The following is a 21,299-nucleotide window of genomic DNA, read 5'->3' on the forward strand; positions in this document are numbered from 1 at the left end:
CCGCCCGCAGGGGGTGCGGCCGAGGCTCGCGCGCCGCCCGCCCTTTTTGTCCCACGCGCGGCACCGTCGCCCTCTCCCCTCCCCTGCCCTCCCCGGCAGCGTTTCTCCCGCAAGATGGCGGCGGCCGCCGGCAGTCCCCTGCGCCTACGGCTGCTCTTCGACTACCCGCCGCCGGGCAGCCCGGGCTGCGCGCTGTGCTGGCTGCTGCTGGAGCCCAGCCAGGTGCGCCTCGTCACCGACCTCATCAGCCTCATCCGCCACAGGTTCGGCTTCAGCCGCCGGGCCCGCCTCAGCCTCTTCCTGGAGGGGGCGTTGCTGCCCCCCACCGAGAGCGCCCGCCTCGTGCGGGACAACGACTCGCTCCGGTACGGTGAGGGCTGCGCGGCGCCGGGGCGGGACGGGACCCCTTGCAGGCTTGAAGGGGACGCGGGCGGGGCCTGGGGGGTGCCCTCCGCCGGTGACCGGAGCAGCGCCCCGCGGCCCTTCCCGCCGCTGCGGGGCTCCCTGGGGTTGGAGCGGGAACCGGGTGCTCACGGGCACCGCTCCCCACAGCCCGCGGGGCCCGAGGGAGCCGGGGGTGTCTGAAAGGGACTGGAGAGAGCGACGAGCTTGGGAATGTCCTCAGGGATGGAAGGAGAGCGCTGCCTCCGTCCCCCGGCGCTCCCGCGGCCTGCCCGGAGCGGGTCTGCGCCCACAGCCCTTGCAGCGCCCGTGCCCTCGGGTGAGGCTCCGGCGGCAGCCTTGGCTTGGGATAGCAGCCCGTGCTCTGCAGAGTGCCTCCGGCACTGCGCTGAAGTCCACAACTGAACCTCCCGAGCAGGCGGAGCATCCCCGCTCCCAAAAGACCACCTTACCTGAGCTCAGCAGCTCAGGAAAAAGGTGTTAATTATGCTGAACGGTGGTTTTTGTTCGGTTTTTCTGACAGAGTAAAATTGGAAGAGATTGTCGCAGATGATTTTGAAGAGATAGATGATGGCTTCTCTTATGCACCAAAAGAAGACAAAAAAAGGCGTAGACAAAAGCAGGACGAGGAAGAATGCTCTAGAAATGGAGAAGACGAGCATAAAAGGGAAAAGAAAAAGAGTAAACATAATCCTGAGTATTCCTCTTGTAGGGAAGAGACCTCTGTAGATATTTGTGACTCTCAAAAAAGGTACAAGAAAAGAAAAAGAAAGGAAGAAGTTAGTGGAAGAAATAGACTCACAGAAGGTAAGGAAGGGAGCTCTACTGACCAATCTAAACAGCTTAAAAAAATGGAGAGGGAGAAACAGTTGGCAACAAAAAAAAAAGATGAAAAGCAGATAAAGGCCGCTGCACCAAAGACAGCTTTAGAACAGGCAAATGAGAGCTTTTCTCTAAATTCTGGTAAAAATAACACCAAAAAATTCACAACACAGTCTAGAAAAAAGAGGGTGGGAGCTTCAGATTCCTCCAGCACGTCGTCTGACAGTGACAGCAGTGAATTAAACTTAAAGCAAAATAAATCTTCCCATAAACCTGTAGCGGCAACACTTCCCAGAGACAAATCCCAAGCTGCTGCAAATTCTGATGTGAAAACTGTTGTTTCTAATAAAGTGACTGTAAAGTCTAACGCTGAAAATTCCACTAAGACTGCAATTAGTAAAAGAACTAAAAAATCCCAGTCCTCTAGTTCAGATTCTGACTCAAGTACAGAGGATGAGAAAGTGGCAACAGCGCAAGACGGTACTGCAAAGGAAAAGTCACTGCCTAACAATGCGGCAGCTGTAAAGACCAGTACCACCAAGGCTCCCAAAGCAAAGACCTCCTCTTCAGAGTCTGATAGTTCAGATTCAGAAACGCTTGTTATTAAAAAACCCACAGCAAACACTGGACTGAGTAATTCCATAGTAAGAAACTGTACTAAACAGTTGCCAACCAGTATTCAAGGACCACTTGCCAGTCCAGGTCGTGGAAGGGGGCGTGGAACAGGAGAGGATAACTTCTGGAGAGGACCTAGGGGCCGTGGGTTTCGTGGGATGATGAGGGGCCAAGGCCGTGGGAGAGGAGCAAACCCTGGCTTCTTCTATAACTACAGCAGTGAAGGCCAGAAACAGAGGCAGTTAAATGAAGCTGCGACAAACACTTCTGTTCTTGTCCAGGTGAGTGGCTTACACAGTCATAGGTCACCTTTCTCTTGCAGCTTTAACTATACAAAATATGTGTAGGATTAGAGTAATTTGTAAAAGCAGAAATAGATTAGTAGGATAAAGGTTGAGCTTAACTTAGTAAATCTGATATTTACTGTATCTCCATTTAGCAGCCTGAGGAACTGTTTCTGAAACAATATTTAAGTGATTGTATTATATATCTCAAAACAAAGCACTCTGATATGTACCTTACTCTTCTCAGAATGTCTTACATTGTCTTCTGGTTTTATTAATACAGTAACTAAATCAATGGGTTTACTGTTTTTTTTCCACAGAATCCCGTGGAAGTCCCCAAGAGAGACTATAGTGTGTTACCTCTTCTAGCTGCCCCACCACAAGTGGGAGAAAGAATTGCCTTCAAGGTAAAGAACTTGTAAAATATTGAATGTTAGCAGGCTAAAATAGTTTCATTTGGGCCACTGTAAGTTTTCCAGGACACACTACAGATAGCGTAGTCCTGACAGCCAAAAGCTTACACTTGAAGAGCTTAATTTTACATTGGTCTGGAACCATCAACCTAGAAGTGAGTTAGGAAGTAGCCTTCAACCTACTTATTTGCTCTTTTTTAAAAACTTTTTTTAAAAAACTTAAACCTAAGTTTTAAAAACTTAGGTTCAGCACCTAAAATGTCTCGTGTCTAATGTTTGTAGGCATTTCTGAAAGCATTCGCTTCTCTCTTGCTGTCTTTCTGACCTGATAGTTTCCGATACAACAGAACCCGTTACAGCTTCTGTTGTCGGCTCTAAAAAATTCTTTTGTTGTAAAGTCTGATGTTGGTTTTTACAAAGGTTTGGAGCATGTGTGTAAGTTAAATGCATTTCTTTAGACATCCCGTGTTTGTATAATACAAAGAAATGTTGTTTCCACTGTCATTTCAGTGTGAATTTCTGTGTATGCTTGTACAAGGACTCTCTTAGCTAGCACACAAGTCAGTCCACAAATAACAGAATGTTCTCCACAAAGTGTCTGTGTCTCTGCTGTGGGCACTTTTTCAAGGTTTATGTTTAAATAAGAATGCTGGAAAGAAGCATGCTACCCCTTTCCTTCCAACATGCAAGGAAAGTCAGCATTAAAAGTAGATGCTATAAAAACAAAAACAAAATTCTCTGTTATTTCTTTCTATAGCATTTCTACAGTATTATTGCAAATCTTGCCATACAGATAATTACACTTCACTGCACAATCAAAAAGTAAATGAAAATGAAATCACTGCAGTTGAGGAGGCTGGGATCCGTCTCCCTGATCTCCTTACACAGCCTGACCTGACTATAAATGCTTCGGAGCAGTGAGTCCTGGAAGACAACCTGTGACTGTTAGGCGTCAGGATCCAGGAGTTGGATACGTGGTTCTTGCACTTTCTTGCTGAAGAAACCATGTCTGGGTGTAGGTGGCATCATCAAGAATCAGGAAAAGTTGTAATTTATTATTTGTATTTCATTCAACAGCGCTTGGAACTAACTGAAAATTACAGTCCTGAAGTTTCAGACTATAAGGTACTGTTCTTCTTTCCTCCCTTCATTCACTCACAAAACTATTACAGGTGAGGTAAGGCTTAAATATTTTGATGTTGTGTAGTATTTTGCTTATTTAAAAAAAAAAACTAAACCCGCAGCCAATATTAAAAAAATATTTTAGAGATGAGAAAAAATGCAGACCTTCAAGTAGAAAAATGTGGCTGTGTTCAAGTCTGCTGCTGTCTGAAGTCAAGGCAAATCCGTGAAACCGATGCAAGTAAAATTTGGTTTATTGATGGCAGTAACTGCAGATTGTTGAGATTTAATACTTCGCAGATTTTGTACATAGATTAAAATTTGACAGATATACTTCCTCTAACTGTGATCTAGTATCGTGGTGGTTGTAATACAGAACAGTTACCTAGTCCTGAAGTATATCTTGTCTGATTCTTTTCTTTTTGCTTTATGAAGGAGGGGAAAATAATCAGTTGGAATGCTAATGAAAAACAGATCGAGCTTGAGATCCTTTCGTCATCAGCAGAACAACGTACGTACCCTGGGACACCAAATGCTTGTTGTCATGTGCATCACTTGGAAAACAGCTAGTCTGAGGCACAGTTTGTGTTTCAGGAGTATTTCTAATTTCCTTGGGCTTCTTCTCAACACACCCCTCCCCTCCTCACTCCCTCCCTAAAAAGTCTGTTTAAATTGAGAAATCTAACACTTGCGAGTTGTCCTGAAGGTGCTCGTAGGTATTTACAAAATAAGATTTGTCCAGTCAGTTATGAGGAGTCAGTAACTCATCTCCACTGTGGTTTCATTTCCTGAAAAAAAAATTATTATGGAATTACAGAGAAAATTTTAGATCATAGGGCCATGCTTTGTGATATCAGTGAAGCCACTGACTTCAGTGGATGTGGAACTGAGTCCCTGCATGACAAAGTGCACTTCAGACACCTGAAACTATGAAGGTCTCTGCCACTGGATGTATATACTGCAGTTGCCATTTAAGCCACAATTAATGAATCATCATCATGTGAGGATTTTTCTCAAATTTAGACAGCGTGTTGTTGATTAGCTTTTTCATGCATATAGTTACATTAGGTAATTACCTTAATTTTGGTGTGTAGTATTCAGTTCCACCTCAGATTTTTTTTTTTGGTTACAGTTACAAACCCAAACACCGCTTTCTAAATACAGTAAACATTTAAACCTTTTTGCTTATAGTTAATGGAGTTGTTTGTTTGTTTTTCAGTTGCTAAAGAGCCAGGGAAATTCGATCTGGTTTACCAGTCTGCAGATGGAGCAGAACTGATAGAGTACGCTGTTCCCCAGGACACAAAGGTATGTGGGTGTCCTCTTCTGAAGCCTGTTACAACTTTTGTGTAGCTGATACATGCCCTGCTTTATGACTCCATTGATCTTGGTGAGATTCCCTTTATAATAATGCATCTGACTAAAATGGAAGCAAAAGTAATTGTTCCTTTCTAGCAAGAATGTGTATGATTACAAGATAAGAATCACTTATTGCATGTTATTCAATTAACTAGATTCAAAAACAGCTGTCAAACTGTGTAACTTTTTGCTTTGGCTAATAAACAATATCAGGCCTAGGTAGTACTCTACCTAGTCTGCTCAGCTCTTACAAGGTTGTTCATTCCATGCACTGTTTTTCTTACCTGCCTCCTTCCTTACCCAGGATGTCAGGCAGGTTGAGGGTCATTAGGATCGACGAATCACATGAAGGATCTGTGATCTTCGTTCGGTAGTGCTGTTCAAGTCTAAACAAAGCATAATGCAGGAGAAATTGCATCGGTCCGTATAGCTCATACATGCCAGGTATTGTCTGTGTTTTGTTTTCAGATAACTGAAAGTTGGGATGCCCTGATAGAGCCAAGACTGATTGTTGAGCCTCCAGTTAACGGATCCAGCATTGAAAATGGAACAATCTAATGTGAACAAATGTAAATAATGGTACGGACTTGTTTTGTGAAATGCTGGCTTCTAGTTCTGAGGGCAGCAGATGCACTGGTGGGTGTTTTTAATAAATGGTTTTAAAAAGAAACTATGCCAAAAGAAACACTTTTTTCTTAGTATATGTTTTTATGTAATATGGAATACTTTGTTTATTATAGGAAGTCTTTAATATAGATCTGTGTTGTGGGTTTTTTTTAATAGAAGCTTAATAACAATTTTATATCCTACAGCTGCGAGCTGCAGAACTGGAATGGTTTAATCAAAAAGATGAAATATGACCTTGTACTGTCAGTAATTCCATCTAAACATCTGGGTTTGGCTGGAGCTGTATAGTTGCCATACAGAGGTAGTTTGCTGTAAGGATAAAAACATTTAAAAATTAAATATGAATATTGATGAAATGCACCTCTCTTCCTCTACAGCTGCAGAACGTGATACAAATGCCGTGACCTTGCAGTTATTTACAGGGTTCACCTGAACATGTCAAGAAAAGCTTATGGATTTCACACTTCTGTAATTTTGAGAGGCAGATAAATAGTATTGGTAACTGTCAGCTTTGCCTACAATGAGTGGAATATAACATGAATCCCTGGCAAAATTGTGTCCCACTGTGTTAATCTGTGTAGGCTCTGAAAACCTGTTTGTTTGTTCTGAAGCAAACCTTTTTGCCCTTTATGTGCTGAAGTTTCTGTGCTGGCTTTCTTCTTTCCTTCTTAATAGCAGAGTGCGTCGCCAGGTGGTGGCAATACGCTTCACTGACATCTCTGCCGATTCTTAGCATTGAGGTAGTACCTCGTACCCATGTAGTACTTGCATCTTGGCAAGTCTTACCATTTAAGACAATCCCTGTCCTGGGTAGTTGACTCTTAAACAGAGGACATGGAAAAAAAAACCCTAGATACAAACAAGCAATTGTAGAATTGTACATCATGGTTTAGCTAACATGTACTCTGACTAGTGCATGATTGCATAAAGAGATTGCACACCTTTGCGTTATCCCTATTAAAATGTCTTGTTTGTGGAGGAATAATTTTCATAGAGTAAAACTGATTTGTGTATTGTGGTTCTCTTTAGTTGCCATTATTTTATGTTAAAATTTGTTTTTTGGAGAAATGGACGGTTGGATTCATGCCTGGGTATTCCTGTGAACTGGACAAAAAGAAAATTTCAGGCACTCTAGCACAATCATGCTGAGACAGCTGGGATTAATGAGGATATTTCTTTCTAAAGGAAATTGTTAATTTTGAATTCTTACTTGTGTTTGGCTTTTTCAATTTTGTATTTCACAGCATTTTAGAGCAGGATTCACCTTATTCAATTGCCTACAGTGCATTTTGGCTGGAAATGAGCTGGCTAGAGGGTCCCTCTGGCTGTAACAGATGGTTAAAAACAAATACCACCCCCCACCCCCTCCCCCGAGGGAGGATGTTTTGAAGATAACAATGGGTAAATAAAACTCAAGATTTTATCAAGTGTAGGAGAAACTCCTGTTTCAATGCACAATGTACATCAAATCCAGTAAATGCCGTCTGATGGAGCTGGTTGACGGCCCTCCCTGTCACACCCATGCGCCTTCTCTTGACAGAGCCGCACAAGGTTCCTCATACGCAGGCAGCCAGCCAGGGCAGGGCTGGGGTGCTAAATGGGTGACAAACACAGACTGGGGCAGAACACGCACGTGAATGCCAGAGAGAGCTGGTGATGCTCTGAACAAACCCTTTTTCCTTGCTTTCTGTCGCTGGAGTTTTGGGGTCCTTTGCAAGCCCCATTGCTGGGGCAGCCCCAGCTGCCAGTCCTGGGGGCTCCTTCCCACCCTCCTCTACGCATTTTAGCATTATGGGCTTGTTTTAAAAGTGTTACTTTTTTTTTACCAAATTCTAGTCTCATGACTCAAAATGTGAGGATGTGTTTGAGCTAGAAAGCTGCTGTCACATGCACAACACGCTGTAGGGCTACAGACACGATGGGTGCCTGCAGCTAGAGGCTGGCAGCCAGAACCTGATCAAGAGATCCTGAAGACCTGAGAGTTCTCTGCTGTGACTATGCTGAGTAGGTGTCAGCTCTTTAGGAATTTGGGGTTATTTATCATTTTGATGGGAAAATCATACCTTGGAATATTAAATCCAAAGAAGTCAAAGAATGTCAGAATATGTGTCTTGATGATTGCTCAGCCAAATGTAGAGAGGCACAATTTGTTCTGCTGTGCTTCTGACTTCCTGCTCCAACTCCAGCGCTTTCAACGCACAATATCTGGGCAAAGGGTTAGATTTAGTTCAGAACCACGTGAAGACATTCTCAAGTACCTGCAAGGAAGCAAAGAGAGTAGTAACTTCAGTATCTATTTAAATGGTAAATTTCTTCCATATTTTTTAATGTTAAATATTGTTGGTTTTTAGATGGCAGGAGTGGTTGGGCTTACTCAGAATCTCCAGCTCTCTGACAATGGAGAACTTAAATTGCTCATCTGAACTGTAAATATCCTGTGTTCTGCTCCAGAAGCAAAAGATAACGATTGTGAGGGTGTATATTTACCCTTTATGTTTGCATACCTTTGCCTGCATGAGTTAGACACCAGATGAGTGCTGCAGGAAACACAGGGAAGATGTTGAGCCTTTGAAAGATGGTGTGGCCTAGTCCAGATAAGCCCAGAAAGAAGTGCTTCATTCACCTATAGAAAAATAAGAAATGTTGTATAGAAATGAAATTTTTAAAATGAAATTAAATGAAAATAAATGTACAGAAAAATGAGAACAGAATTAACAGCTGCACTTGGGTCCCGTCTCGGGTAACACACGCCACACAGCTCAGGAAGAATGTTCCTTTGCAGTCACTGTCGAGCAACACCTCTGAGGTAGCTCAGGTGTTTCCATCCCCTCCGGCAGCAGTTACAAAGTCCTGCTCTGCATACCCCATCAAAGCTGTGTGTAAGTGGACCCATGTCCATCTCGTAGAAACTCCTCCACCCTCAAGCAGATTACATACTTGATCCCTGAACTTGCGCTCCTCTGCCAAAGCCACGGCAGCTCTGAATGCCTCCTGTTGTCCTTTCTGCACCATCACCAAGTGAATAAAGCCCGTGACATGTGACTCCTCCCCAGTTCATCCTGCAGGAGTGTTACGAGACAGGAGCAGATCACTGATGTAGGTAGAAGTCAACATTATCTGTGTAACGTAGGTTTACAAAGACCGCTCAGATATAATTTAGTCTTCCAAAATGATGGGCTAGGGATTTCTTTAAAAGCACTATGACAGACCGCCAGTGCCTCTTTTGAGTGCTTTATGTGATTCCGGAACATTTTTTGAAGTCTCTGAGGTCTAATGCCAACACAGAAACCCCACAATTCCCTGCTAATACTTTTTTAACGACATTACAAGGAACACCAGCAGTTCTCCACACTAAGTGTCCTTTGGCCACTGGAAATGCAGTTGGGAGCAGATGGCTGCTTCTGCTGCAGACCACCAGGCTCTGTTTAACTTCGGGGGGGATCACAGGTTTGCGCCAGGCTGCTCCATTTCATCCATGCTGCCGGTGTCAGTGGAGAAGCCTGGAGGGCACTGAGGCAGTCCCTGGGACACCAGCAGACAGGGCAGAAGAGGCCACTGGAAGAATTTGGAGTCAAGTTAGTTAAGACAGGAGCAGTTGCACACATTGCTATTCAGCATCCGATGTTTGTGGTAGAAACAGAAATTATTCAACAGTTAGACTGAGGGAAAAAAAGAAAAATTGAGCAAGTATCTTCTGTTGAGGCAGTTTCCACACTTGCGCTGCAGTAACCCGTCTGCTTTACAAATACTGGATCAACAACAGCTTCTTTGGTCTTCAGCTGCCGGGTTAAGCGTGGCTTGGAGGAAAGCAGCCGGGGCTGGCGGCAGCTTGGCCCTGCGCAGGGTGAGAGTCGGGGTTCACATGCTCGCTTGGCCTCAAGCACACGCTCGCGGGCAGCGGCGAAGAGGGCAGGCAGCTGCCGGAGCGTCCGGAGCCTTCTCCTCGTCCCGTCCGGGAGGGGAGCGGGGCGGCCGGCAGGCAGCGCTCCCGCCGCGGTGGGGCGGGCACTCCGGTGGGCCTTCGCGTCCCAAGGGATTCCCTTTGCTTTAGAAACCAAACCCGAGACCTGCCGCGGCACAGCGGCTCCCCCCGGCTCGGGGGTCCTCCAGCGGGACGGCGGGGCCCTGCTGCCTCCCCCCGAGTCACGGCAGCCGCCCTGCAGCCACCCACGGCCCCGGCGGGGAGGGCGGCGGCGCCCGGAGCCCCCCCCGGCCCGGCTCCCCCGGCGCGGCCCGGCCCGCCGCTGCCGCCCGTCGGGCGGGCGGGTCCCGGGGCGCTGCCGGGGGCCGGTCCGGGGCTGCCGCCCCTCCCGCCGGGGCCGGGGCGGGGACAGGGCACGCATATTCCCGGAAAGCCCCAGCCCGAGTTTCGTTTCTCACTTCCCGAGGCAGCGGCAGCCGGGGCGATGGCGGCGTTGGCTCGGTCGCCGATGGAGCCGGGCCTGGCGGGGCTGGAGGACGAGCTGACCTGCTCCATCTGCCTCTGCCTCTTCAGCAGCCCCGTGACGGTGCCCTGCGGGCACAACTTCTGCGCCTCCTGCCTGGAGCTCTCCTGGGCCGGGCAGTCGGAGAACTTCAGCTGCCCGCAGTGCCGGGCCACCTTCGCGGGCCGCCCGCAGCTGCAGAAGAACACGGTGCTGTGCCGGGTGGTGGAGCAGCTCCAGGGCTGCACCGGGGCCGGGGGGGCCGAGGTCGAGGAGGAGGAGGCGGCGGCGGCGGGCTGCGGGGCGGAGGCGCCCCCCATCTACTGCGACAGCTGCCTGCAGGCGCCGGCCGTGCAGACGTGCCTGACCTGCACCGCCTCCTTCTGCCCCGAGCACCTGCGGCCGCACCAGGACAGCCCCGCTTTCCGCGACCACCAGCTCTGCCCGCCCCTGCGCGACCTGCAGCAGCGCAAGTGCCCGCAGCACAACAAGCTCTTCGAGTTCTTCTGCAGCCAGCACGGCAGCTGTATCTGTTCCCTCTGCCTCCTCGGGCACAAGCTGTGTCACACCAGCCCCCTGCAGCTGGCCAAAAGCAACGCCGAGGTGAGCGGCCGGGGCAGGCGGGGGGCGGACGACTCTGCCCGGGGCACCCCGGAGCTCCCCTTCGCTCCGCCGTGGCCTGGCAGATCCCTGGATGCTGGGGTCGTGGGCCGTGGAGTGCTGGTGGGAGGCTGGACCAAGACCTGGACTGTGCCTCGTCTTGGCAAGCTGTTACCTGCCCTCCAACTTGTGCTTGAGCGCATCTTCAGAGTCGTCCCTTGCACTTTCCTCCTCTCTCCAAGACTGTGCCTTCGGGGTCTGGGAAGGTGCTGTCACGGGGTTGATGGCCAGCTGCTGTCTTGAGCTGGGCCGACCAGCGAGGCCTCCCGCCTCTGCGGGTGTCACCTGCAACTCCGAGCCCTCACTGCTGCTCACTGCGTGGGGTTTGCTGCGTGGCCTTACCGCAGGCTGACCGAGGGGCTGTGGACAGACGTTGCTCTTTACTTCTTATAGGGAGAGCTCTAGCACATAGATTAAAGCCAGGAGCAGGTTCTCCATGGAGTGGAACAGAAGGAAACCTGTCTGCCTTATCTTACGGTGCAGCTGCAAATTATATCGTAGATGAGTGAAGCATGCTTGAAACATTTAGGTAACCAAAATCCTATCTGTTTGGTAAGCGTGTATACGGCTTACCCTCAGAAGTCCACCCTGATTTAGCTTAGCAGTATCTTGAACTAAAGGAATAGGTAATTCACATTGGAGCAATAAAATTGTCAGTTAAAATTAGAGGGGCAAACAGTAGCGTTAACCTCATGCCCAAAGTCCAACCTGAGAGCTAACATAAAGTTTGTTCTTAGCACCGGGAATTGCTGTGCTGATGAAAGTACTCGGGTCTTATCGAAAGAGTGAGTCAGCAGCATGTCCCTCTCTGTTGGGAGAGGTGGAGCTGCTGGGAGGGTGCCAGCTCCACAAGCCACATGTGTGCGGGAGAGAGCTTGCATCCAGTGTCTGCATCCTGTCAGGTTTAAGGAGTAGGAGGTTTTAAATCAATAGTACTAAATGCTTACAGAGGCTGTTTAGAACTTTCTTTAAGTATGATCCTTACTGCAGTAAGCATGACCCAGCTGAGAGCAGACATGGCAACTGCTTCCCTGAAATACTTTCTGATCTGTTGCAGTCAGTGCTGAAGAAGAAACTGATGGAGCTGCATAATGGGAGCGAGAGAGTTGCTCGACTGATGAGCACTGTGAAAACAAACCAAAGCCAAGTTGCTGTAAGTGGGTAACTGTTCAAAATGCTGTCGGGTTGCTTGGCATACGCTGGCCACTGCATGTTGTTGATGTTCGTACTCTTGTGGCAACAGCCGTAGCATTGAGATTGCATTGGCAGGAGATGATGTTATTGGGGAGGAACAGAAAAGAGGTGTTTCGGCAAAGCCAGGCAGCTCTGTGGGAGATGGGAGTGACCCAACCCCATGACACACCTGGCCCGTAATGGGGCTCAAACGCTTCCTTTCCTGTTGCACCAGAAAGTGCAGCCCAAGCTAGAGGATTAGCAAGCTGTAATGGCTGCACCAGTGCAGAAAGGTGGGATTTCTCTTCCCCATAAATTACCATCACTAATCCTTGCTCTTAGCTGATCATCAGGGTTGCTATTTGTGCTGATGGCTGAATCGGGTACATCTCACTTGTGCCACCCCTTTTGAACCAAGTGGTGGAGACCAAGAAACTGCAGAGCTGCTGGGGTAGCACTTCTGCACTCCCTTGGAACATCTCTTGGAGGACCAGGAATTACTTTGTATTAACCAGAGATGCCACATCTTGGAGGCAGAAACAGCCACAGCTGTGGAAGTGGGTGTGCAGTGTCCAGCCTTGCAGTGGCACAGCCCTGTCCCAGTGCTGGTGACAGCCAGATGGCACGGCTGGTCTGGCCTCTGCCCGGCAGCCCCTGCAGCAGGGGTCTGGAGGCTGACAACTGGCCGATTTCTCAGGAGTAAATGAGTTTTCCTCCCAAACTACATAGAAATACATAGCTCTTCTATTGCCTGCTTCAAGTGATTGAAGCCTACATGTTCCTCAAAGGCTTGGGGTTTTTTGTACTAGTAGTAAGCAGCACTTTGTCCACAGCTATTCTTTTGAAACCAGTGTCTGTCTGTTCTTGTCTGCTCCAGGAGACAGCTTCCAGAAAGAAAGAGTTGATCCGAAGTGAATTTTCAGAAATTAAAGCTTTAATTGAAGAAAGAGAAAATCAGACCTTAAAAGTAGTTGCAGATGAAGAAAAAAGAGTTTGCAATAAGTTTGATTATATTTACGATGTTCTGGGAAATAAGAAGAATGAAATTCAGTCTCTCAGAGATCAGATTGAGAAGGCACTGACTGAAGGTGATGACATTCTGTTTTTGAAGGTAATGTGTCCTTTAGATGTGAATCCAATTCTTCATGTTTCTAGACTGCAGAATCACAGAACCCTGCTGTGGTAGTCCTGCTCTCCAGGCACTTTCAGTCAAATTATAATGCAGTCCTGTGCAAGAACCTGCTATAAAAGGATGTACTGCGAAGTGCACAAATAACAATGAGAACGCACTGAAATGAAGCGGTGTCTGATAACTCCCCCCAGTTCAGCCTCTGCCGCAAGCAGAGGGGCCAGTGAGTGAGAGAATTCATTTCCATAAGGTGTTGCAGCTCCATGCCCTGACTCTTTTAGTAGATCATTCTCACTGCTTTGGTTATCAGCTGAGAATTAATGGGTTGCTGCTGCAATTTTGCCATGGTTCATGTCTGACTGTAGCCTTTCTCCTTTGAATTTGAGATGAATGCACAAACCCCACCCCATTTAAACTAACTTGGTTTTATTCTTCTGTCTGCTACACAAGGTGGTCTGCATGAGATCTTCTGTTTCTCATTTCAGAGAGCAGCAGCACTGCAACGAATGTCACCAAAAGATGCTTTCGTCCCTGTAATTGAAATGGACCAAAACATGATACATTCCACTTATCAGTCTGCTATTAACCTTAAAGACATTGTGAAACTTTCAGTGACTCAGTTTAGGGAGAAAAAAGCAGAAGGTACTGTATCAGTGGGAAGAATGGCATTTTTTGCCTTGGCTTGAGCTCAAATGAGGCATGTTCCCCTTCCAATCCAAAAATAATTTTTAAAAAGTACAGAAAATACAGTTGGTTAACATAAATTGTCTTCTAACTTCTGTGGTCCTCCATTTCCAAACACGTGCTACAGTCTGGGCTAAACTAGAAGCATGCCAGTGTCTTTGATCTATACTTGGATAAGCTGATGACTATTGTGATACTATGCCCTTCTAGCACAGCCCAGCCTTCATTCCTTACAGTGATTTATGTTTTTATTATGTAGCAGGGTTGGATACAGTGAGGATGTGGATTTGAGGGGAGACATAAAATGCTTTTGTGTGATAGGACTATGGTTACCCAACTGTAAAGGTGCTGATCATGTAAGTGTTGTAGAACAAAGCCTAACTTACTGGGTTAAGCAAAAGTATCTTTTGGACTGGGGCATGGGTATTTTCTATGCAGTTTCCATCTCTGCCAAGTATCACTTAAGTTCTGACCACATGACTGAAAAATAAGATTGAATAATACCCTTGCTCATGCGTTACTGTTCCTGGCAATACAGACCATAATGTAAAATATCACCATTGCAGCAAAACTAATACCTGGGAAAACTAAGGCCCCTCCAGCAGCTCTTCCAAACAGAAACGCTCTTGGGAAAAAGCCTCCTGGACAACGTAAGTACTAAGGAACATCATCCTCTCCTAACTATGGTTTTTCCCTTAATTAAGAATTCAAGCAGTTACCCAAGAGCTGTCTGCTCTAGCCGCGACGCAGTGATTATCTGTAGCAAGCACTCTAGTGTGGGAGAGGGAGGGTGTTTTGGGCTATTTAGTGGTAGATCCCTTGTGAGCTGTAAAGCAGCAAACTGCACAGGTGCAGCCATGCATTAGCCTCATGTGCCCCTGTGGTGGTGTCAGTGCAGGCTGTAAAGCAAAGCAGAGCCTCCCCACCCTCTTGCAGGTTTGTTTCTTTGTCTATACTAAACATCTGTTGGCTTGTTTGATGGATTTGTATGTATTGAATCCTGCTTATGAGTTGTTCATGTTCTGTTTTTTTTTCCTTTCCCTTCCCTCACAAGAGCATACCCACAAAGAGAAGAACCTTCACCAGACTCAAGCTACTGTGCCAGTGGAGGCAGAGACCAGTAAGTGTTGGCTTATAGCAGCCTTACTCAAACATTTTCCTGGCTGCATCTCGCTTACAGTCTAAGGTGGGGTGATGGAGACAGTCTTTGTGGCAGGCTATACCAGGGCCTTTCAGTGTCGTTCTGTTCAGACACTGGTATTAATGTAGCACTATAGCCTGTTTGGAAGATCTTCCGTATTCTCTTTTTGAAATAAATGCAAGTGTTAAGAAACAACTTTTGTTACTTCCGCTGAGCTTCTGACACCTGGTCCTTTCCATCCACATGTCGTGGTTGTGGAGCACTCAGCAGGGTCTGTTGTGGATTGCTGGAGCTGAATGAACTGGAATGCTGGAGTTGAGTGAAAGCTGCACTAGAAGATCTGTTGTAAAAAGAAAAGGAATAGTCTATGTGCCTTATGGGAACAGACTGATAACACTTGCCCCAGTGTGCTGCGTCCTGGAGTAGAGATGAAGGAGATAAAGCTTTCTGCAGGCTTATGACCCTGTAAAATAGGAAGTGAATAGTACATCGTGCTTCCTGTGTAGCTTTCCAGTATGGGTGTATTTTTGTACATGGCTTCAACATGCTGGACTGTCAGCTTCACTGCTGCAGCTGCAGAAGAGCCATGATGATGGCATGAGAGGTGGCATAGTCTATAAGTGGCTTTCAGTCTCAGTGGAACTCACAATTCACTTTTTTTTCCCCCCTTCCAGAGGAGAAAAAGAAACCTGTTAAAGTTGGTGAGTACAAACTTTCAGCATACTTACTCTAATTTTCATTGACTGATCTTAAAGAGTAGATGGTCACTAGTATTGGTGTAAAAGGCAAAAGTTCAACTCTTGCTCTGGGAAGGCTCTTACTAGTCACTGTGAGAGTGATCAAGCACCGAAAGAGGTTGCCCAGAGACAACAGGATATTTTCAAAACTTGGTAAGACTGTGAGCAACCTGAGCTAATATTGAAGTTAAGCCTGTGTGGAGCAGGAGGCTAAACCAGATAACCTCTAGAGGTCCACTCCGACCTGAGGGTGTCTGTGACTGTGCGTTAAGCATGCCAGGGTTCTGCCTAACTGGCCTCTCTTTTCTTCTGTTGACACAGCACCAACCGCGGGAACAGTAAATGCTCCTGCTGCTGTCTCAGTCAAAGAGCTCATCGACAGCTTTCTGAAGAAACCCAGAGAGGAGCTTTTGCAGTGTAAGACACCCAGTGTTACTCAACTTAAAGATGAACTTCTTGCACTTACTGCACTGCTGTTATGTGCCCTCTGTAGTTATCTGACAAATACTTTTGAGGGGTTTTAGTTAGCTGATTGTTACAAATGGGGGAGATTTTTGGAGGAAAAGGGGCGGGAGGTTTCTAAGTGGTTCTTCTGCCAGAAGAATCAAATTTGTCTTTGGTATTGACGTATCTTTGCAAAGGTAAATGAAGTTTTCTCAGTAATGGCTTTGGTTTCCCCCAAAATGACCGCATTAGGGTAGCGTAGGAATATGGTGTAATGCACTGGATTTTTCTTTGAAATGAAATGCAGGTTTTTATGTGAGCCCGTGATGGCTTGCTTAAGATGCTACAGCAGATGATATACAATATGGTATACCTTTTGCTGCCAGATCAGCAGTCCCTTTCTACCAGCATATGTTTGGGTGGTGAAAGAATCCCATGGGGATGCAGGAAGGGAGGAAACTTGCCCTCCATTTGCCCGCTGTGTAAGACAGAGCGGCAGCTGAACCCAGCAGCTATTGCTGCGGCCCTAAGGACTGCCTGCTCTGTGGAGGAGAGCAGAGCAAGGAGACGAACATGCATAGGAACAAGTGCCTAGGCAGGGTGGTGCAAATAGAAGTGCTTTGCTCTTCAGTACCTTCAAACAATCTGTGTCGTTCCAGATGCTGCTAACATCACACTGGATTACAACACAGCTCATAACAAAGTGATTCTGTCTGAGAGGTATACCAAGATGTCTGTCTCGGACACCCCCCTGAATTATAACTACCACCCTCAGCGCTTCACCGATTGTTCACAAGTGCTGGGGTTCCAGTGCTTCAAGAGAGGCGTCCACTACTGGGAAGTGGAACTGCAACAGAACAACTTCTGTGCCATTGGCATCTGCTATGGCAGCATGGACCGGCAGGGGCCAGAGAGCCGCCTGGGGAGGAACAGCAGTTCTTGGTGTATTGAGTGGTTTAATTCCAAAATATCATCCTGGCACAATGATGTCGAAAAGTGCTTACCCAATGTGCGTGCTACCAAGATTGGTGTGCTGCTCCACTGCGATGGAGGGTTTGTGATTTTCACGGCTGTTGGGGAGAAGCATAACTTGATCTATAAATTCAAAACCCAGTTTACTGAAGCCTTGTACCCTGCCTTCTGGTTATTTTCCAGTGGCACTGTTCTTTCTCTTTGCCAAATGAAACAGTAAGGTCTTGTATCCTGTATCCTAATCTAGTTCACTTAAGTACTTACATGCATATAATCAGTCCTGCAGCAACTCTTTGTATGTCTTAGTCTAAGAAGTCTCAAAGATTGTTTGAGACAAAAATTATTAGCTCTTTTAAGCTGTTTGGGAAAACTGCTGAGTCTTTGTTCTGAATTCCTATAGCCTTTAGATAGTGATTTAGTAAAATGTTGATGATAGTAAAAACCATGATGAAAGATTTGCAAGGACCTTGATTGTCCTTCTAAAAGCAATGTTGTGGCTTCAGTAGCTGCTGTGGTTTGCTGTAAAGGATCCCCAGAATGAATTTTCAGGTCAAAATATGTTTCACAGGTAGCAATAAAGCCCTTTAAGAAAGGAACAGGAAGAATTCCCTGACCAATTCAGGTCCCAGGCTTTGAGTTGAGTCTCAGTGTTGTCTTTTTGCTATATGCAGACTGTTGTCCACGGTCAGGATTTGCCATACACATGTTCTCAGTGTATGACTCCATGAGATGGTTCAGAATAAACTGTGTCAAAAGACCTGAACTTACTGATATTAAGTTAGGGAAGCCAGTGTGACAAATCTCATCAGAATGGAAATGCAGAGACTTTAAGAATTGATGGATAAGAAATGGTGTCAGAATCACCAGGAAATAAATGACACCAACTCAGAGACTGGGATTATGCCAGAGGTTCTTCAGGAAGACATCCTGCAGAGCAATAGTGTGTTCCATGTAGTAACATAGTTTGTGGGATGAAGCATTCTGTGTCATGTTCTGACCCAGAACATGCTTCACATCTTCACACTGAAGGCTCTTCAGTGCATTTTTTTGTGTGGGGAATTGCATTTTTGGCTTGCATAGGGAGCATAAATATGCTGCTCATGTAAAGGAGGGCCTGCTGTCGTAAAGCCTTTCCTCTTTGTGAGGCGGGATGTTCCCTGCTAATGTATCTTTAGTTGTTCAGGTGGTAGAAACTGGATTTTCTACATGTTGTTGGGACTGATTTAAGGCGTCTCAAGACAGTGTGCACAGTACGTAGAAAATGCTGCTTCTTCTCCGCACGAAGCCTGCAGGCAGACAGGTGAGCCTTTTGAAACATACAGTGGATTAGCACGAAGGAGAACATACTTCCATTCCCCCTGGGGGTGGATTTTTAATTCTCCTGGTGTTCTTCGCTTTGAGTTGTGGTATGTCTTCAAAAGTCCTCGCCACATACAGAGGAATCTGTACTTCTGCACTGCTTACTTACAACTTTAAAACAATCTGTAGGCAATCAAGGTATTTGGATCTCATAGTTATTGGGCCTGTATCTTGATGCCTCTGGACTTACCATGCTAGCTCTTATTTGGTGCAGTAGCCCATGAAGAACAGGGAAGCTCACACAAGAGAATTCCTGGACTTTGATTTGTAAAACTCCCCCTTATGGGACTTTGAAATAAAACACAAAGCTACTGCTGGAGTTTAGAAGGGAATTGTCAGAAGGCTCAAAGGAAAGTCTGTGACTACATATCACATTAGCCAAAGTACTTTAGAGAGACACTTGCAGGAATTCAGACTTGGCGCCTCTATCTTTACATGGTTTGTAAACAGTTAGGACTTTGTCAAGGATAGCATAAGTCTGATAAGACTCTGCCATTTTTCTGGCCAGACTAGGATATGGAATCGATGGTAGACCTAAAAGTGCTGTGGGTGTCTTTGGAGTAGTTGTATTATCTGAAGGGTCTCAGCACTAAATCTCAGTCAGCACTAAAACTGCCACATGAAGGAAAACACCTCAAAAGGTGTGGAAGGAGGATCTGTCCTGCTAGGAGCCAACAGCGAATGCAAAACTTTTCCCTTTTGCACTTCCAGTGTTTCAGCAGTGATGGACAAGAGCAGTTTCCTCTGAGAAACCCTGTCCCCTTTGCTGCTTGGCTGTAATGCAGGGCTGCAGATCCACTCAGCAGGGTGCTGAAGGAGTACTCGGTCTCCTTGTTCATGGCAGGGGAGGTGGAAAAGTGCTCCGGTGGTTTGTGCAGTGGAGGAAGTCCACATTTTCTATTTCTTGCTTCTTGACTTTGAAGGGGTGTCAATGTTAACCTCTAAGTCTATGGGCTGTTTCAGCCATAGTCTGGAGTGATACTCAAGGAAAGTAGAGCTTTTATTCTGCCATGTTGGACAAGATGGGATTATTTAAATGTGACATTAGCGTATGAGCAACAGCACGTAACAAATAAGGTGTTCAGGTTACCACAGGCAGTGAAACAAGCCTGCTGCTGTATACCCGAGTCTTTGTTGTTTTGTGCTGCAAATGACTAGAAATGAGAGAAGGTGTTTCTCTTAATTTGGAATGAAATGAGAAATGCATAACTGTATTGCTGTGCTTCTGAAAACTGTTATTTTGGTTAGCTTCAGATATCTTGGGTATAGCAAAGCATTGGGGTAATATCACACTAGAAAAACATTAGTTACAGCATGATAAGTAACTATTCAAAAGCCTCTTCAACACAACTCAAGTGTTCTTAGCCTACCAGTAACTATCAAAGCTGTACTGATTTTAAACAAAATGTAGATACAAGCATGCGCTTTAATTACACTAGTCTTTTTAATACCAAGAAAAACCCAATTTATCCAGTCTAGAAAAAGAATTCTGGTGTTAATAAAGCCATGAGGATGTAGAATGATTTGCATATTAATGTACAAGTGAGTAAATGGAAAAACACCCACTGAAAATACAGTAATCTGTTTAATCTTTTCTGCAGTGAAACATATCAGTAAAATACTGCAGTTAGAAATAGAAATGCTTACGTAATTATAAACCTGTTGATTGTACTGATATCAGCCATGTACATGTATACTACATATTATTTCATAGATGTGTCAGCTGGACATCCTTGTCAGGGCATTAGACAGATTTTGTGGCATCTGTTTTATGACTGTGTCTGTAACTGTATTGGTTGACGGTTGTTAATCTTTTTAGCTGTAAAGTGAAACAAATTGTGGTATTCTGAATTCAATAAATATTCATGGTAAGCCCTAACTCTAAATGTTTTGTTCTGTGCGCAAAGTTAAAGCAAGCAGTAATGCAGGCAGAAATAAAGATGCCACAGTGTAGAAATAATAGGTCTTTTACTGCACAACTGAGTTATGAGAACTGGGGAAGAGAGAAAAGGAGAGCTGCATAGGCTGGGGCATCCTCTGGACTGTCAAATGCTGTGCTAAACTATCTCCCTCACCTGAGGTACACGCCCTTTACCAGTAATGCTGCATCCTAGCCAAGGATGAGGGGAACATCCTATCCAGTAAATGAAACTGGAGCCCTTTTCGGGGAAGTGATAACACAGTCATCACCTGGAAGAAGATAATTAAGGACTCACTATGTGCAATGGGATTGCTTAAACAAGCCTTAGGTGATGTACAGCATCTGCCAGCTTAAATTACATCTGGAAGCAGCAATGGGTGATGATTCCCAGTATTACTCAGTGAAATTAACCTAAAGGGCTTGGAGCTTGCAAGCTGCTGCCTCCCCATGTGGGCAGGGGAAAGCAACTCAACAGGGAGCTGCTCTGGTGGCTCAACAGAATTAATTAGCCAAAACAAAGGCACCCACAAAACAAATCACGAATTGAGTCTTCCGCTTGAAGTTCTCCAACTGAGTTAGGCTGATGAAGGTTTTGGGGCATAAACTCTCTGAAGAGAGAGTCAGACAACTACTACTTGATCAGCAGTGGCAGGTAGTGAAAAAATTAGGAAAAAAAAAAAAATTCTCCACTAACTACTTGCCCCATGATGTCCCTGGGATTAAGAGGCCAATTAGATCTGCCAGAGTTTGGCCTCAGTTTCCAAAGAAAGACACATAGATATTTTGAGCCTCCATAAACTTGACTGACTACAGGCTGGGTCTTTAGCAGGTACTGAAACCTCAGTGAAGTCAGCATGCTCATTACTCATACAAGGTCTGTTTTCTTACTTGCTCATGTAATTTCCTGTTGATTTGGCTTTGTGATTACTTTTTCACAGCAAAAGGAAAAACAAACTTGGACTCCATATTCTCTGGGAACACGTGTGAAAATATTTATCAGGGTATTTCCTA

The 21,299-nt window shown here is 45.8% G+C and overlaps 2 protein-coding genes and 1 long non-coding RNA gene across 5 annotated transcripts; 2 read left to right on the forward strand and 1 right to left on the reverse strand.

The window, feature by feature from the left end:
• The first annotated feature begins 53 nt into the window (after positions 1-53).
• COIL (coilin) lies at positions 54-6,662 on the forward strand. 2 transcript variants are annotated; one of them, XR_012663312.1, is made up of 8 exons: positions 54-365; positions 926-2,120; positions 2,444-2,530; positions 3,614-3,661; positions 4,094-4,169; positions 4,878-4,966; positions 5,486-5,653; positions 6,022-6,662. XR_012663312.1 is itself a non-coding variant. In XM_075111129.1 (8 exons), the coding sequence occupies exons 1-7, from the start codon at positions 115-117 to the stop codon at positions 5,573-5,575; spliced, it is 1,836 nt and encodes a 611-aa protein (XP_074967230.1). In that variant the 5' UTR covers positions 58-114; the 3' UTR covers positions 5,576-5,596; positions 6,022-6,662. The 2 variants fall into 2 exon arrangements, 1 of the variants encoding a protein (XP_074967230.1); XM_075111129.1 differs by having other exon boundaries at positions 58-365; positions 5,486-5,596.
• LOC142065195 (uncharacterized) lies at positions 4,163-9,264 on the reverse strand. Of its 2 annotated transcripts, XR_012663313.1 has the most exons (6): positions 8,582-9,264; positions 8,149-8,267; positions 7,708-7,902; positions 5,879-5,953; positions 5,302-5,403; positions 4,163-4,446 (listed from the first exon to the last, which is right to left on the reverse strand). It is a non-coding gene; the product is annotated as an uncharacterized LOC142065195 (long non-coding RNA). The 2 variants fall into 2 exon arrangements; XR_012663314.1 differs by lacking the exons at positions 4,163-4,446; positions 5,879-5,953 and having other exon boundaries at positions 4,963-5,403; positions 8,582-9,106.
• A 722-nt stretch (positions 9,265-9,986) lies between these two features.
• Positions 9,987-20,246, forward strand: TRIM25 (tripartite motif containing 25). The gene is made up of 9 exons (XM_075111130.1): positions 9,987-10,671; positions 11,786-11,881; positions 12,779-13,012; positions 13,516-13,672; positions 14,281-14,364; positions 14,769-14,834; positions 15,530-15,556; positions 15,914-16,009; positions 16,696-20,246. The coding sequence occupies exons 1-9, from the start codon at positions 10,051-10,053 to the stop codon at positions 17,226-17,228; spliced, it is 1,914 nt and encodes a 637-aa protein (XP_074967231.1). The 5' UTR covers positions 9,987-10,050; the 3' UTR covers positions 17,229-20,246.
• Positions 20,247-21,299: the final 1,053 nt, after the last annotated feature.

This window comes from Phalacrocorax aristotelis, chromosome 16 (genome assembly GCF_949628215.1).
Source record: "Phalacrocorax aristotelis chromosome 16, bGulAri2.1, whole genome shotgun sequence".
NCBI classification, from domain to species: Eukaryota; Metazoa; Chordata; class Aves; order Suliformes; family Phalacrocoracidae; genus Phalacrocorax; species Phalacrocorax aristotelis.